Source organism: Alligator mississippiensis, chromosome 2, assembly GCF_030867095.1.
Source record: "Alligator mississippiensis isolate rAllMis1 chromosome 2, rAllMis1, whole genome shotgun sequence".
Taxonomy (NCBI): Eukaryota; Metazoa; Chordata; order Crocodylia; family Alligatoridae; genus Alligator; species Alligator mississippiensis.
The window spans coordinates 145,241,765-145,258,614 of NC_081825.1; the positions used below are offsets into that span (position 1 = coordinate 145,241,765).

At 41.3% G+C, this 16,850-nt stretch overlaps 1 protein-coding gene across 1 annotated transcript in view; it reads right to left on the bottom strand.

Annotated features, from left to right (window-relative positions):
• Window positions 1-16,162, bottom strand: part of PRKG2 (protein kinase cGMP-dependent 2) — a 71,550-nt gene extending 55,388 nt beyond the window's left edge. The window contains exons 1-2 of the mRNA XM_014604178.3: window positions 15,895-16,162; window positions 8,488-9,027 (exon numbers count right to left, since the gene is read on the bottom strand). Of these exons, the coding sequence (XP_014459664.1) occupies window positions 8,488-9,014 (527 nt within the window). The 5' untranslated portion in view covers window positions 9,015-9,027; window positions 15,895-16,162. The remainder of the gene's footprint in view (window positions 1-8,487; window positions 9,028-15,894) is intronic.
• Window positions 16,163-16,850: the final 688 nt, after the last annotated feature.

Here is a 16,850-nt window from a genome sequence, read left to right on the forward strand (position 1 = left end):
GTAGTTTGTTACACAGCATGCTGTCAGGTCTACAAGAAAACAGAATTGTCACAAATCATAGAGAGCACAGTTAAATATCCACTGGAGACTGTTTCCCATGTTCCTAGAAAGTGACACCTACAGTGATTCCTTCCACATTAATAAAAGTAAAAGATTCCAACAGACTCAGGACACCCTGGGAGATCACTTTGCCAAGGATATGTTGAATCAGGCCTTCAGGAGGAAAGATGTAGAGCCTTACGGGAGTAATAGGCTGAAGCCTGTAGGCTCAGCAGAGCTCTGAAATTTTCAGGAAAAAAAAAGCCTGTGTATCTAGAAGAAATTCACTCTGCTCTCTGCCTTCTCTCTGTATGAAACCAGAGCTACTCCTGCCCCTGCCAAGCCAGCATCCTCCTCCTTCACAGGAAAAGGGCAATATAGGGCATGTCTACATGTGTATTTATGCCAGCTTAAATTTACTGCACAATAAATTACTATGCAGCAAATAGGAATAGGCTAGCACCTACACATGCAGGCATTAAAACTCATTAATGCTGTGTGTGGATTAAAGTTAGTCCCAGTTCAGTCCACACACAGTGTTACTGCACAATAAGGTATCTACACGTGTGTTACTGCACAGTAACTAATCAGGCGTAAACTCGATACCTGTATAATGGAGGTATAAAATTTACACTCAAGTCAGCATAAATCACCATATTTACTGTGCAGTACAGGTGTGCATGTGTAGATGCACACCTATACTATGCAGCAATTGTGGTTACTGCACAGTAAATGTGCACTTGTAGATGTGCCGAAAGAGTGGTATTTAATGTTGATTTCCAGAGTTAATTTCAAATTATAATAGAAAGGTCACTAATTTAGGACTCCAGCAACTTCCTGTCACCACCCATAAAGCCATACAGACAGGAAACTGGTTCTACATGCTTCCTGAGGAGCCGCAGAGGGAGGAAGAGACTAGTACAGATACCATTTTTCCTCCTCTCCAATACCTCAGGACTTTGGGGATGAAAGACTGTAGAACAGACGAATAAAGCACAACCCATGTGCAAACAAGCATCTTGTTACTATTCAGCTCTTTTGCTGTCTAGAGCCCAAGTACCTCCATCATCTTCAGAGCATCTTTCAGTACAGTACTCCTGGATACAGAGAAATATGCTAATATTATAGAAAAACTGATATCCAGATGTCTGCTAAAAGCAGAGTATTGCTGCCCAGGGTGGTACTATAAAAGTGTACTTGTGATAATCATTAAAGTTCCCAGGTGGGTCACAGGGAATAAGGCATAGTGGACATAATTTTAAGATGTGAAATGAAGAGACAATACCTCTGAAATAATTTTCAATTATAACAAATAATGTGAGGCAGGTATTATAATCAAGTGAAGCAAATTAGAGGATAACATGAGGGCAATTCAGCTACCTTTAATAGCTGAATATTGGAGTATCAGGGGAGGTAAGAGGACAAAAAATCATTATTGGGTAAAACCATTCAGGAAAAAGCTCCCCTTCTCCCTTAAACATACCTGCAGGTACAGTGACTGCAATGAGGTCAAAGGCTGAGTGAGTATAGATGCCATACATACTTTCTGTCCCTGAGTGCTTAAGGACTAAAACTAAGAGCAAGAATACAACTTGGAAATCATCAATGTGATGTAGAGAACAAACTCAATCCTTCATATTCAGCACTAGCTAGAAAGCAGCTTCAAACTCATGCCAGAAGGAAGATGCAATAAATTGAATGGGGCAATAATCTGGGTTTTGTAGACCTGCTATAGCGTGCAGATATTAATCCATACCTAAAATGGAGGGCAACCCATGTCTTGAAGTCCCTGTGATATTGTTATGTATGCATGGTCAATCTGCTTAATTAAACAATCCCTCTAGGGCTTGCAGAAGCCTCAAAGGCCCATACTTGCATGGATTCATAACACAACATAAAGCTGTCTCTATGACTGAATCATGTGGGAAGATGCTTAGAGGACAATATAACAGTGAATGATCACTTCCCATTACAAGATTGATTTATCTACCTTATTACTCATAGCAACCTTGAAAATGAATAACAGCAACAATAAGAGAACAGAAAACAAAATCAACCAGGGATTGTACATACTCACATGCTGAAATAGAAACCCTTAAAATGTAAATGTTCCCCAAGGTAATACAGAGATATTAGAATATAAACTTTAATTTAATTTCCTGTTTTGAAAACCTTATTTTGTGAACACACACTTTTCCTCTGCACATAATAACTGAATCAGACAGAGGAAGATCTGATAGTACAGTGCAAATACTGATGTGCCTACAAAGCCATCTAATTATCTATGGAATATGCAAGTATACTGTTTGTTGCCTCCTGAATGTGGTATGCCAGACAAAGAGTTAACACTTTCTCACAAAAACATCAAGCCATATTTTCTATTGGTATATGCCAGTGTTGCTCCACTGATTTCAGGTACACTAGGTATGAAACTGGTCCTCTGAGAGAATAGGATTTCCTGTGCAAGGATTTCTATTTTGATACCTACACTGGAATGTGGCACACTTCAATATAAAGGTGTGTTATGCCTCTTGTGGGACAATAGTTTCATCTATTAAACTGCTTCTGTGAAAAACAGTGCTTGACTGACCCCAAGCTCCTAATCTAGTAAATACTATAAGAGAAGAGGTCATTACCATTTCTGGCACAGAAATGTTAGGCACTGCTAGTGAGTTCAGTAGATGTAGTAACTATAATGCAACTTCTTGGCAAGTGTCCAGGAGAAAATGGTGGATAGCAGAAACTCCTCTCTCCAAAACATTGGTAGTCCATGATAACATTTATATAGTTGTTCATGAATTAAGTGAGGTTGTCAAAGATCTTCTATTGATATTTTTCATTACAAGAATCTGCTTTCTACAAAAAGTCTTGATTTTTCCTTTTTTTTTGAAGTCCCAAAGCCAAAAACCTTTGGTCAAAGTTTTTGACTAAAACTTTTCAGTATTTTAATTTCTTCTGAAAAAATATAAAATATTTTCCAAGCTGGAGAGGGAAGCACACTAAATACCTAGGTTTTTTAAACGGCTCTAAATGCAAGTTACAACAATTAAAGCCATCAAAACTATTTGCTATCATACATATGTAGCACTGATAATGTTCATCTAAAAGTTGCAATGCCTTTCAAAAAGATCATTCATAGACACTCCAAACTATAAAAAACTCCGCTGCATTCAAAAGGAGTTGACATAATTACTTTGTTACAACATAGTGGCATTTGTTTTTACAGTTGGTACAGACAGTGATTTATGTTCTGTAACAACTTGATCTTAATGTAAGCTCAATAACATCACAAATATAGGACCCTCTTCCTTCTGAAACAGCTCCTTCCTTAACTGGGCAGGAACCTTCTGTACACATCTTACCTGTAAGTGGGACTGTAGTCCTAGAAAATCCTAACCATTGATAGCAATATATATTAAGCTATAGACTTTGCTGCTTTAATAGATGGCCACCATCTGGATTGGATCTATTTATGAAAACAATTATGACTCAGGGAGAATGTTGTCTTTTGTTGCCAAAGTTATGGGTGCCTTAACAGTAAAAACATCCCTGATACAGCAACAGGCATAATAATTGTTACCAATATTTACAAAATACTAATATCTATAAATTCAATCACACCTTTTATACACTCTTAACTTTCCAAAATATTTAGTATAGCATGGTTAACCCTTACTATACTTGCCAAAAGACTATTTTTCTTCTGAAAAATCTAAGCCATATGTGTTTCAATACTCTTATTTATGGAAGAAAGGGAAAATATATAAACGTTTCTTTTTATATATACTTTTTTTAAAAAAATGCACTGTGCTTAAGTTGAGTATGCAAAAGTTAAGATATGGCGGAATTGCGTACCTTAAAACTTGCCTCTTTTGCTTATGCTGTTTAATAGAACATATCTACATATGGGACATGTTTTTCTTCAGTAGTAATTTTGGCCCACATGAAGGAAACCTGCGTGTGTTCCTTAATTAAACCTTCAATCACTACTGTCAAATTAGTATTCTAATATCAAAACTTGAATGTGACTCTAGCATTCAAAAATCAGCTATATTTTTACTTTTATTTGTCAGTGCAATTTTGAAAAGCAACTCTTCTCTTTGCAAAGAACATATGGAAAATATCCCATAATGATAACTATCCAGGCATAGTTTTATATTTACTTAGCACTAGCTAATGAAACAAATATAATGAATTTTATTTTGCTTCCACATTACATTTACTTGGGACAATCATTAGCTGACAAATGGAAGGCAATTCAGTGTTTACTGCCTTTATGGGATGCTGGAAGAGAAAAAACAAATTACAATGAAAATTAAAGTGTGTCCAAAAGACTGAAAATAAGAGAAAAGCATTGATGAGAGAAATAAAAAGGGCAAAAATAAAGTAATACCAAAGATGAAAGGGGGAGGGAAATGAAAAAAAACTCAGTAATAGAAAAAAGGCCTGATGCTGATCCTGTTTAAGTCAGTGTCAAAATAACAGTTGCCGTCACTGAAGCCAAGATCACCATGAACAAAATAAGGCTGTAATCCAAAACTCACTGGAATCAATGGGAGTTCTTTCCATTAGCATCGATGAGATTTGGGTCTGATCTTAAAAGAGGCAAAATTATTATTGGAAGGAAAAAAATTCTACATTATTCAGCTATGTGATAACAAATGCCTTCAGGAAAAATAAAACAGGAATGATATACTATAAAAAAGACAATGTTTTATACTGCCTTGTGCCTTCATGTGGATTAGAAACATGTAAATGAATCAATTAACCAATACTGAAAAAGTGCTTTGCCTACATCAAAGACATGCTTTGTATTACTCAAATGAGCAACTTGCTGCATTAGTAAAGGATTTTTTTACACAAGCAGTACTAAAATACAACAACATGGTTACTGTTACGAAATCCATAAACACAGGTTAGTTTCATTAGATATTTCTCCCTACCTATTGAGATTCCAACTGTTCCTTCAGGTGAATGCTTTGAGGATTCTGTCAAGTGTTGTAAGCCTAACATAGGCTGGTAGCCATGATGTAGGTCACAGATGTGCATATACATTAGAAGTGACCTTTCCTTTTTGTAAATAGAAAACCTGCTGTTTACATGACCACGATGACAGATTCAATTTGTGCATGCATTTCACCTAATCAAGAACACTGAGATTTTAGGTCATGCTTTGACAGTTTAATTTATTTATTGAGAATCAAAAAAGGAGGCAGCAGAAAGAATGGGATTGACTTGATTTGAATAGACTTGTGCAGGTTGTCTGTTTTGTTATGAAGTACATTATAACAGTGTATATTCCCTCGCGCTCTCTCTCTCTCTCACACACACACGTGGTTTTTTTAATCAGAGAATTTGGGGTGGGTTTTTTTTGTTTGTTTTTATCAGAGAACATGCAATTTTTAAACAGGGAAAACCAGGATCCCTGGTAGTCACTGATGCCTTCCAAGACATATGACTATAAAAATCCTTTTGACCTTTTGTTAATAACATAAACATAGGTGAAGACCAGTTTCTCAACCTAAAAGATCAGGCTCCTTTGAGACATTCTTACTCTCTTTGCCTAACAACTTCTGTCAATTTATAATGGCAATTTTTCACTTTGTTTCCAGATTCTGGAGTTAACAGAGGTAGTATAAAACACAAGGACTAATTTCAATTTTCAATCTTTCCCCTTTATGTTATTAAAATAAAGCAGTGCTATTTTCCAGTACTTATATTTTCCAGGAGAAGCAATGGCCATGAAGAAAATATCCCCTTCAAAACTGGACCTAACATTACAAGGTTAAAGGACAAGGCTCTTTAGTCTGTTAGTTGTTGGGTAAGCATTAACTTAGATTTTACACTCATTTCACTTCAGGGCAGACTCATTTAAAGCAAAGTGATTTATATCACCAATTTTAATCATGACGTAGATCAGTATGAGAGACACTTTGAATTAAATCTGCAATCTAACTTTTGTTACCATATCAACATTTGAGTTATTTATTTAAAGAATGTTTGACAACCATTAAACTATATTGATTTATAACGAAATGTATCCTTGAACCTCTTTGTACTAACCAAGAGAATTCACTGTCCATTTACTCAAAGCAGTTATGCAGCTTAATATGCATTATTTGGATTCTTAAATTTTAAAATTGGTGTTAGAAGACATCTATTGATGCATTTCTTATTTATGAGGTGATAATCAGTATTTCTAACCACAACTGAATATCCAGCTGTTTTTTCCAATGGAAATTAGAATTTGAATAAAAATACACAAAAAACATTTTTAAATGTTTTCATTCGTTAAATAAACTTCCTGAGTTCCAAAGAAGAAAAGCCCCCTTATCAAAATATGTTTTGCATTCCCAAACAACTGATTTATTAAACATAGGAAGTGTCCATGAAACTAATGAACTGAACTGATTATTTTTGCTCACCATGTCCTCCAAGTTATTAGAATTAGTAGATCCCATCTTTTCATGTCTAAATTTTTATTTATAAATTATATGAAGAAAAAAAGTTTTTTCTGCTTTTTTTATTCCAATTGGTGTCTTAGCTTTTATGAAACTAGTTGCTTGAATAAACAAGGTGTATCAACTGAAGTTTTAAAAAAATAAAATCCTCTCTCCCTATTGCAAAAGAGATTGCTTCTTGAAAAAAGCTGGTTTAGCACTTGAGCAAAATTTGATCCCAGGTGCTTAGCCCGTATGTCCAGCCATTTGAGTGGTCTACCAACCTTTATAACTTTGGGAACAAACAGGTACTGCTAAAGTTTATTCAATATAATTTTATTAGCTTACTGTAATTTTAAGCCTTGATACAGTTTTCATAATTTTAAATAAAGCTGCCCTTTAAAATATTTAAATTTAAAAAACTGGACTTTGTTAATCAGCCTTTTTGAACCACCCTACTTCATTTGCAGTGCTCTGAAATTAGCAGCATGACATAGTTTTAACAACAGTTACAAAGTCAATTTCTCATAAATGATCCTAAAAAATTACTCTGAAAGGTTCTAGCCAGGCAAGAATGCAATTTAGGCTATGGAGCATGCTTGAGTTGGCAAAGAAAGCAAAAATGTCTCAGTCAACTGGAGGAATACAACTGTGCTCCACTGTAGGCTTGGGGTGTCACTCTGCCACCTGGTAAGAGATTCCCCTAGGTAGTAGGAGCAGCTGTAGCTAGATTCTGGCTGTGCTGTACCACCAGCTCAACAAAGAGAATCTGACCCATTAAGTTTACCCAAGTAAACTTATTTCACAAATTTACAATTAAATTGTATTTTTCTTTGTTCTATTTTCCATCATCCCCACAGATTGAGTCTGACCTTCTTTGCCCAGCACAGAGCTTCTCTGTTTACTTATCTCTCCATGATATTAAAATCATGAGCTTCTGGAAGTGCCCTAGGGCATTTGTATATGCCACGGGGGTTTACTTTGGTTTAATTCTCCCTAAATTGAAGTGGTGGATCTTTAAAAGCACCGCTTCAATTTACGGTGAAGTAAACCCAAGGGTTAGGCCTGACCCTTACCTGCCTCTCTGGCAGCAGGGCAGGGAAGGCAAGCCGCTGGCAGGTGGAGCAGTCCCTGAGCTGCAGGGGAGGGTGGGCTGGTGCTTCCCTCCATGGCAGGAGCGGTGCCTCTCAGGTGGCACCCACCAGTAAGCAACCACCCCAAGAAGTCCTGGAGGCCACCAAAGGTGCGGAGGGAAGCACCGAGACCCCCCGCAGCTCAGGCAGGCAAGGAGGAAAAAAAAAAGATCGGGCTCACCATTTATTTTTTCCTCCAATGGAGCCTGCTTGCACAGCCCATGAGATTCACGGGACCCAGTGCTTCTCTATGCGGCACACTAAACCACCTTGGAGATGTTTTATTTTGCTGCATCCCAAAGTCATTTAATGCACATTATACCACCGACACGTGCAAACAGCCTGCCATTAAAGCAGTGCAAAAGGGCATTAAGGTGCTTTAAAGGTCAATTTTGTGGTGTGTACAAATGTCCCTAGAAACAATAACAACAGTTGATATTCAGCAGTCAGACTTCACTACTGAGATGTGACAGTAGGAAAAGCCAGGCATATTTTCATTAACTGGCTTTTCATTTTCACTGAATTTTCATTTCATTAAGAAATCATGAGAGCGATGATATTTATGTTCACCTATTCTGGAAAAAACACCAGTTTTATTAGCTGTAGCTTTTTAACAGCTGGAGATGACTCAGGCTGGACCCTCTAAGCATGCTATACTTAAACCTGACTGATCACAAAGTCAAGCATGACAAGTCTAGCAGTCTGGCATAAATTCAAACATGAATACTTAAGAAAGAAATATGCAGACAGTGCACCTTCATTTATTATGAACGTGCCCTGCGGGGGAAAAAAGAAGGAAGTTCATTACCGAGGGTACCACTGCAGTGGCAGAAAAGACGAGGCAGAATGTTACAAATGCTCTGGAATGAACTCACCTGGAGTCCTTTCTGACTCTTGCTTTTTCAAAGGAAAACCTGGGTTGTTTACTCAGATCATACATCCTAGTTGTTGGCTCTGCAGAAACACCTTCCTTAGCACCTCTCCTCCTGTTAGCAGAAAACGCATGGGAAGCAGTTTGGTTGAGCCTCTGAGCCGTTTTAAATGGTGAAGAATGGAAGGAGTTCCCTCCTTGAGTGTTAACAACATCTTGTAGCTTGTTCAGCTGGATGCATTTGCCCTGGAGTTCCTCAGTGAGTTCTGCTATGGCTTTCGTTTGCGTAGCCAGCTGTTCCTGTAGTTCTGTGATGTGATGTTCACTCTCACATAGCTCATCATCCTTTCTCTTCAGCTCCCTTTCAAGCTCCAGCACTTTGCTTCTAAGAACATCAGCTCTCCCTGACACACTGATGCCCAGGGCAGGGTCTTTCAGCAACTTCCCTCTGCTAGAATAGCTAATGGAGAAGTTTGCTACATGTCTCTCTGGCCGCTTCAGATGCTTGTGTTTCATTGATCCATTTCCCATTTTGTCAAATGACCTGGCAATAATATAAATTGTGGATTTTAATTAACTCTCCAACCAGAAAAAAATATTAAGTATGGTCAGATGACAGGCAATAAGTTGAACGTGTAACTGGTCACTGAAACTCGGATACCTTGCTATTTTGAACTCTGTAAGGAGTGAGAATTACATTTGAAACCTTTCATTCTTTTTTATTATTATTATTCCTACAAGAAATGTGTATAGAGACAGTAGTTCAAATAAAAGGTCCATATTATCTGCTGCTCTTTGTGGACAAGCTAAGGGTTGATGTCAGAAGATTCACAAATGAAACTGACATCAGTCTAGCAGGGATAAAATAAATAGTAACAGCAGAAGTATGAACAGCTTTGACTTTCCTGTACTACTGAAGCAAAAACCCCCCCAAAAAACGTGATTTTTTTAAAAGAACAATCTGCTCTATCTTCATATTTAAGCAGTAGATAATCTAAATTCATACAGCACCTAGCACAACAGTATCTTGTGTCCACAGCTTGTGCCCCTGTGCATAGCTATAGTACAAATAAATAAATTATAATGCATGATTATTGCATATGCAGCTACTATGAGCAAGCTGATTCCAGTATAAATCAGGACCAACTCCAGCATCTGCTTGCTAGAGCTCCTCCAAAGGTATTAATGCTGAGAACAAGCACTGGCACTGTACCTCCAAGTATCTTTCACTAATTTAAGATTAGTTCAGCTGTTTTAGGTTAACAGTAGCCACTTGAGAAAGTGTGGCCTGACCTATTTCATAGGGCATTGACCTTTGATAACTCTTACCAATGTCTGGTGCCTGAGGCCAGGACAGAGTGGTCAGACTTTTAACAGAGTTCCTTTATGTCATGACCTTATTACAACAAATATCACAGTAACCCAACAGACTGAGAGAACTTCTTCCATCTTTCCCATCCTTAACCCTTTGCATGTTTCTCTCAGAATTGTAAGATGAGTAAGAATGTGATATTTGCTACTTGAGACAGATATAACTATAAACTCGTTCAATAGTGTTGTTTAGAGGCTTCTCATCTCACAATTTGCCCAAACTTTAGCGAGAAAAGGAAGGAAAGAAAAATTCCAAGTTGATCTCTCAGAGTGAATCTATAAGGGGAACTGAATCCTCAGGATGCAGTAAAAACATGAGCTTGCTCTTTGTTCATTTAACTCATAAATTAAATCACGAACATCTGTTTGTATTCTACATAAATCAAGAGACACACATATCAAATTATATGACTGTAAAATATAGTAATGTAAGTCCTCAAAATGAAAGGGGTAGCCCTCATTGCCAGTGTAGCAGACACAATAATCATTATTTCTCCCAACCCCTACCCTTTTATTTGATTAGGATCAGTTTGTATGAATTGTTCCTAGAACTTCTAAAAAAACATGGTATAGATTTTAAAACTCATGAGTCAAAGGTGGTCAGATAAGAGAGTTAAGTCTGCCCACAGGTCAGGCCTGCCATACACAACAGTGTTGCAAGCTTCCCTGTACTGTTCTACCAAAATGCTTTAATTCTGAAGGTCCACCCTTAACAAAAGAGAAGAGAAGAGAGCCTATGGGTGCATCTTGGTGAAGGTGCACATGTGGTCTGCAGCACCTCAAAGCAGTTTGGGGCACCACAAACCCTGGTGTCAAAAAAAAAAAAAAAAAAAAAATCCTGCTAAAAAATGTCACATGGTGCGTGTGGCAGCAGCATGTGTTGTCAGAAAGGAAGCCTGACAGGGCAGAGAAATACACTGGCTGCCAGCCAGGCTCTGAGCAGCTGGCTCAGCACCACTGCTGCCCCGGGAGGTCCCTAGGACCCCAGGTAAGCCTGCTGGGGCAAGCACGTCCTGGGACCCAGCCTCCCCTACCCCACCCAGGTCACTTTGCCACGCAACAAAGCATGCATGCAGGGGAATGCCTGGGGACAGATAGAAGCAGCACAAATCTGTGCCACTCCTATTTGCCCCATGGGAAATTCACACCCCTGCACGTGTGCGCTCATTGGTTCACTCCCTTTCAGGGCAAGACCGAAGTACAGAGCCCTGCAGTGGTGCTTATGGCCCCAGCCTACCTGCTGCCATGCGGCCCCCATGCATAGGTCAAACATGGTGGGACTTCAGTAGTTAGCAAAACCTTGCACTAGCCCTCCCTATCAAGTGAAGTTTACCAACAATGAACAAAAGTTGCATCATACAAAAGTTATTAGGAGCGAAGTTATGCAGGTCATCTGAATCTGAAGGATCCAATGTTATAGTCTTAAGCAAGCCAATGGTAACACTTAAACAAGGCAATGGTAATACTATGTCCCATAACAATGGAGGATTAGAAAAGAGTCTTTGTGGGGGTTTTTGCTAGCTGACTTCATGTTGACATGGGTAAGTTTTCCTACAGTGTTGTAGGACACCTACAGCTCTACACATTAGGGCTGTGCAAAGCTTTGGTCACTAATTCGATCCGGCCCGATTCAGTGGCCAAATCTCCGAATCAAATCAGGAGACCCCTTAATCTCTCCAAATCAAATCGGAACCCTCCGAATCGATTCAGAGATTCAGAAAGATTTGGCGATTCAGATATAGACACAGCTTTAAATGTTTTTTTTACATACCTCAAGGTAGCAGACACCTCATGAATGCTGCAGTGGTGGGGCAGATGGAGCATCCCACAGGAAAGCTGGGGAAAGTGTCCCCAGCGCACTCAGCGGCAGACCCAGAAGTGGACCAAAAGCACTTCCAGTCCACTTCCAGGTCCACTGGGGAGCACGCTGCCCTCCCCCCCCCCCCAAGTCCCCTGGCTTGGTGACTGGTGCTTCCTGGGTCTGGGGGGGCACCCAGGGTCCCCCTGCAGCTATTCACTGCTTGGCAGTGGATGCAAAGTGAACCGGAAGTACTTCTGGTCCACTTCTGGGTATGCTGCCAAGCACACAAGGGGGAGGGGGGGGCCTCTGCTCCTGTGGGATGCTCCATCCACCCCACCATTGCAACATTCACAAGCTGCGCCTGGTACCTCAAGGCATGTCGAAAAAACATTTAAAGCTGTGTCTATGCCTGAATCACTGATTTTACGAATCAGCATTGAATCTTCAGATTTGGATTCGGCCGAATCAAATTGGGACAGTGATCCAAATCAACAACTCGAATCGCTGTCCCCAATTTGGGCTGAATCCGAATGAAATACGGCCCGTTTTGCACACTCCTACTAAACTTACAGTAGCTTAATTATTTTTTAAATAAACAGCTCCTCTTCTCATGTCATGCATGAACAAATAATGAACTTATAGATACCAGTCTCCCAACAAAATAAATAAATAAACCTCAACCTAATAGGTATACTTCAAAATCACTAAGAATTATCTTTGGTTCTTCAAAATAATTTCAAAACTTGAAAATCACTAAGTCATCTTTGCCGCAGACAGCACAGTCTTTTCAAAGCTGTTCTGCACTGACAAACCCTCCCTAATATAAATGGTGGATTCCACATATCTGTGCTCAAACTGGAAAAGAGAAGTGATAATCTGTTCCATTTTTTCAGTACTTTGCTCCTTTTGTCCAACTCCCTGCCCCAGCAACAGTGATAAATGGAAGTTTGGTAGAATCACTGTCATCTCCCCATTTAAACAATGAAGTAAATGTAGAATGAGCAAATGCAAGACATGTACCTTTTGAATGAGGTAGAAAAATTTGACCTTTTCTTTAAATCTTTTTGCTTTTGTTTTTTGTATTATCAGGTACAGTAAAACACTGACAATAAGCATTCTTACCAACTATGGCTATGTCTTCCCTGCACTTTGGTTTCGCCAAAACTATGTTGAGGTAGTTTTATGTTAGGTAAAAAAAAAACCCCCAAACCCCAAGAAATTCCACGTACCTTGCTTCCACTAAGTCTATATATTAAGACTGTTATTAAATTTAGCTATTTCAATGCAAAAATATATATTTTCCCCCCAAGCAAAGGTCTATACCTCTATTACTCACAATCATCACTGATATTGTCTCCCCCTAATCCCTTACCCCCCCCCCCCCCCAACTTTCTCTTTATGTGTTCAATCTGCTGAAGAAATCCCCACGTTCTATCTGGCTGCTAAAACTATCAACAAGATTGCTAGTAAATGCTTGATAGGAGTTTAAATTATCTGCACACACAGATTAATTATTGTGCTCTCAACCTTTTTGTTACTACCAGTCCCACCCACTGGCAGCTTGTCATCCTCAGATGCACCTCAAACTTCATGAACTGGCTCTGATCTCACCTCACTAAATTCTAGGGCAAGGGAGGGACTAGGTCAATATAGGCACCAAAGGAATCAGCATAATGCCTTACAGGGTGTTTATGTCATCTATTAAGTACTTATGACTGAGCAAATCGATTACAGTGGGAAAAGAGAGATAAGAAATGAGCCCTCCGACAAGAGCTAGTAATCAGGCCTGGCCTGAAGTGAAACCCAAGGAAAAAAATTTCAAAGCAAAGGAAAATCTGTTAACATTCTATGTACGTTCTAATACGAAGTTTTGCTTCACTCTTCAGTCGCTTAAATTTTTCTTCTTTAGCAGGTTAGAATTTTTATCTGGATTATGGTTTTACAAATTATACAGCTGACACTGTGGGCAAGAGAGCTCACATTTAAGCTCTTTGTTTCCTTTATGGCTTATAATTTTTGTCTTTCCAAATGTTTCCTTTCAGTTGTGTTATATGTTGTGTTAATTCCTTGTCACCATTTCCCTTGACATTAACCTCATCACATTTAGATAACTCAGATACGTTAAGCAAATAGGCACCACGCTAGTAAGTGAAGTTTAGTGTCAATAAGTCTTCCCAGTTGGTTTAATAAATGGTATCATTTTGGAACCAAGAGTTCTAGTTTTTTGTATGTCTACACTGTAGAAATAAACTCGATCTATTCATACCTCTTAACAAAATTCTAAATTAACATTATCAACTCAGAAAAGAGGCTTGAGGTGTCAAAGAAAATAGTTCAGATGAAGACCTGCTTGAGGTAAAGCTGCAGCTGGAAAAACAAACTACATGTTAGGATGCATACAGAATAGAGTGGAGAATAATATGGAAATATTGCAATGCTTTTATTTAAAAAAAAAAAAAAATCAATGGTGCTGCCTCATCTAGATTGAACTCTGCATGAAGTACTGACCACCTCATCTCTAAAAGGATGCTGCACGGGTCAGTGACATTTACAGAATGGCACTAGGGGCGAGGACATGGGAAATCTCTTACATAAAAAGAGAAGGTAGAATTGGATGCTTTACTTCATAAAGGGAATAATTAGAAGAAGCGAGATAAAAGCACATAAAACAACAAATGCCCTAGAGTAGGCAGATTCAATTCTGTTCTCCCAGACCCATAACACAAGAGCAAGGGGAGTGCCAATGAAAAAGACAGCAAGTTAAAGAAAGACAGAAGGAAAAACCTTTCCAGCCAGTGCACAGTCCCACTGTGAAACTCACCACTACAGGAAGTTGTATGTCCCAGAAACCTAGTAGGAGTCAAAAGGCATTGGCATTTATGTGGATAAGCCGCAGTTAGAATAGTTAAAGCTAACACAACCTTGAAAACCTCAAGCTTCATAGCTTCATCTGATCTTTAACAAATTGGGATAAGAATAAATCCTAAAGTGGGAGATAGATTATAATGCATCAGCCTACTGCAGAGGTTTGCAGCCTCCTCTAAAGCACCTGTCAAACAAACTCTTTCCAGTCCAGTATCTGAATCTGGTCCAGCTTGGCAATTCTTATGTTCCTTTCAGGCTGCTCTCCCCTGGGCCAACTCACCCCTCAGTCAGGGCTCTCCCGTTTCCTTCAGTGAGGTGAAAACAAACAAACCAGGAGGTTTGTCCCACCATGATTAAAACTCTAGTTTTATCACTGTAATACCACCTTAAGGCCACTCATGTCAACCCCAGAAAGAGGCAGACCCCTCTCCCAGGCACAAAAGCAGAGGGGCAATGATGTGGAAGGCCTAGCAAACCTCTCCCTTGCACCCTAACCCTTGCATCTCCATATAAGGAGCAGTTGCAGTGTGGGTAGTGAACAGAGCTGCCCTTCCACTCTGCTGCTGGAACTGGTGCCAGGGCTCCCAGGACTCCAGGACCAGGGCAGTCCATCTGTACCATGCCACAGACACACTGAGGGTATGCCGAACCTCTCTAGAACGCGGGGCAGTTGTGGCAGAGGCCACAAGCTCTTTCCTCAACCCCCAAATCCCTCCCTCCTAGGGCTTCTGCTGGAGCAGAGCACGCTCACACACCCTTACAACCAAGAACTGTGCCCTTGCAGCACAACACAGCAGGAGGCAATGAGGATGCCACACCACTCTTTGGGAAAGGGTGTGGAAACTTTCCTGCCTCATTTGGACCAATGAACATGCTGGAAGTTGTGCCCAGCTCCAACGTCACGGCCTGCCCCAGGTGCCACCCAGGGTAGGCGCCTAGCTCCAGGCAAAGCATGTTAGCTCTCTAGCAGCTCAGGAGCTGTGCCATTGCTCCTCTCCCTTACCAATACACACAAACACATGTGTGTGGAATTGCACCACACCTCACATACACACACTTGCACTTGAACCCCCCCATACTGCACACACTGAAGCATCTCACACACACACACATGCACACACAAGCCCAGTCTTCCCCTTGATCTCTCTCTCTCTTTCACGTATGTGAAGCCCCTCCTGTATTGCACATGCTCTGTCACACACACAAGCCCAGTCTTCCCCCTGTACTGACCATGCTCCCACTTAAGTATCACACACAGACAAGCCCAGGCTCCCCCTTGATCTCTCTCTCACACTCGCACGCACACACACACACACACACACACACGCACGCACGCACGCAGACCTGAGTCCCCCCGGCCCAGCGCGGCCCTACCTGCCCGGCGGGTGCAGGCGGCCGCGGGGCTCGCAGGGGCGGAGAAGCGAAGGCGACGCGGAGCCACCCGCTCCTGCCGCTGCTGCAGGGGCAGGCGGGAGGGGCGGGAAGAGGCGGAGGCGGCTGCAAGCCTTGTCCGGCCGCCCTGCGCCACGAGCCCTCTGCGCCCCCCCGGGGTAGGCAGGGCGCGGAGCGGCTGGGCTCGGGCTGCGGTGGAGGGATGCTCCAGCCGGCGCTCGGGAGACGGCGCTACCTTGGCCGCCTCTCCGGCGAGACCTGCTCCGGCCTGAGTCTTGGGGGCAGCTCAGAGCGGAGCCTCCCTTAACTCTGGTGCCCACAGACCCGGCTGCGCTGGCCAGCGGTTTGCAGAGCCCCCGCACGCCCTCCTTCAAGCACGAGTCGCGTTTTTCTCTCCACAGCAGCTTCCACCAGGCGTTATATAAGCCGGGCGGGTTTTTAAACGGCATGGCTCAAGTTGGGTCCTTATTCCCAGGTCCTTTTTCTGAACCAACTTCAGCCTCATACCCCTGTCCCCCTCTGACCTGGAGTCCTAGGCAGGCCCTTCTTACCCCTGAGCACCCCCAGCACTCCCACTCCATTGCCTTTAAACTACTGGTCCTTGAGGGGCCTCCCAGCTCATTCAGTTGAACCACCTGCCCAAAACTGCCTGTCTCCTTCTGACTTAAAGCCCTAGACAGATCCTTCTTACCCCTGAGCACCTCTGGAGCTCTTGCTCCCGCTCTTTTGCCCTTAAACTACCTGTCCTAGAGGGGCTCTCTTTAAATCCACTGCACCTTTTTTGTTCTCCCACCCCTCAGTTGAACCTCCTACCCAAAACTGCATTGGTGAGCTTGATAAGGGGTAAAAACTGGGGCACTGAAGGGAACAACTTTTGCATGGTCTCCCCAGGACTTGCGGGGGGGGGGGGGGGTGGTTTCTAATTGATACCATCTTCC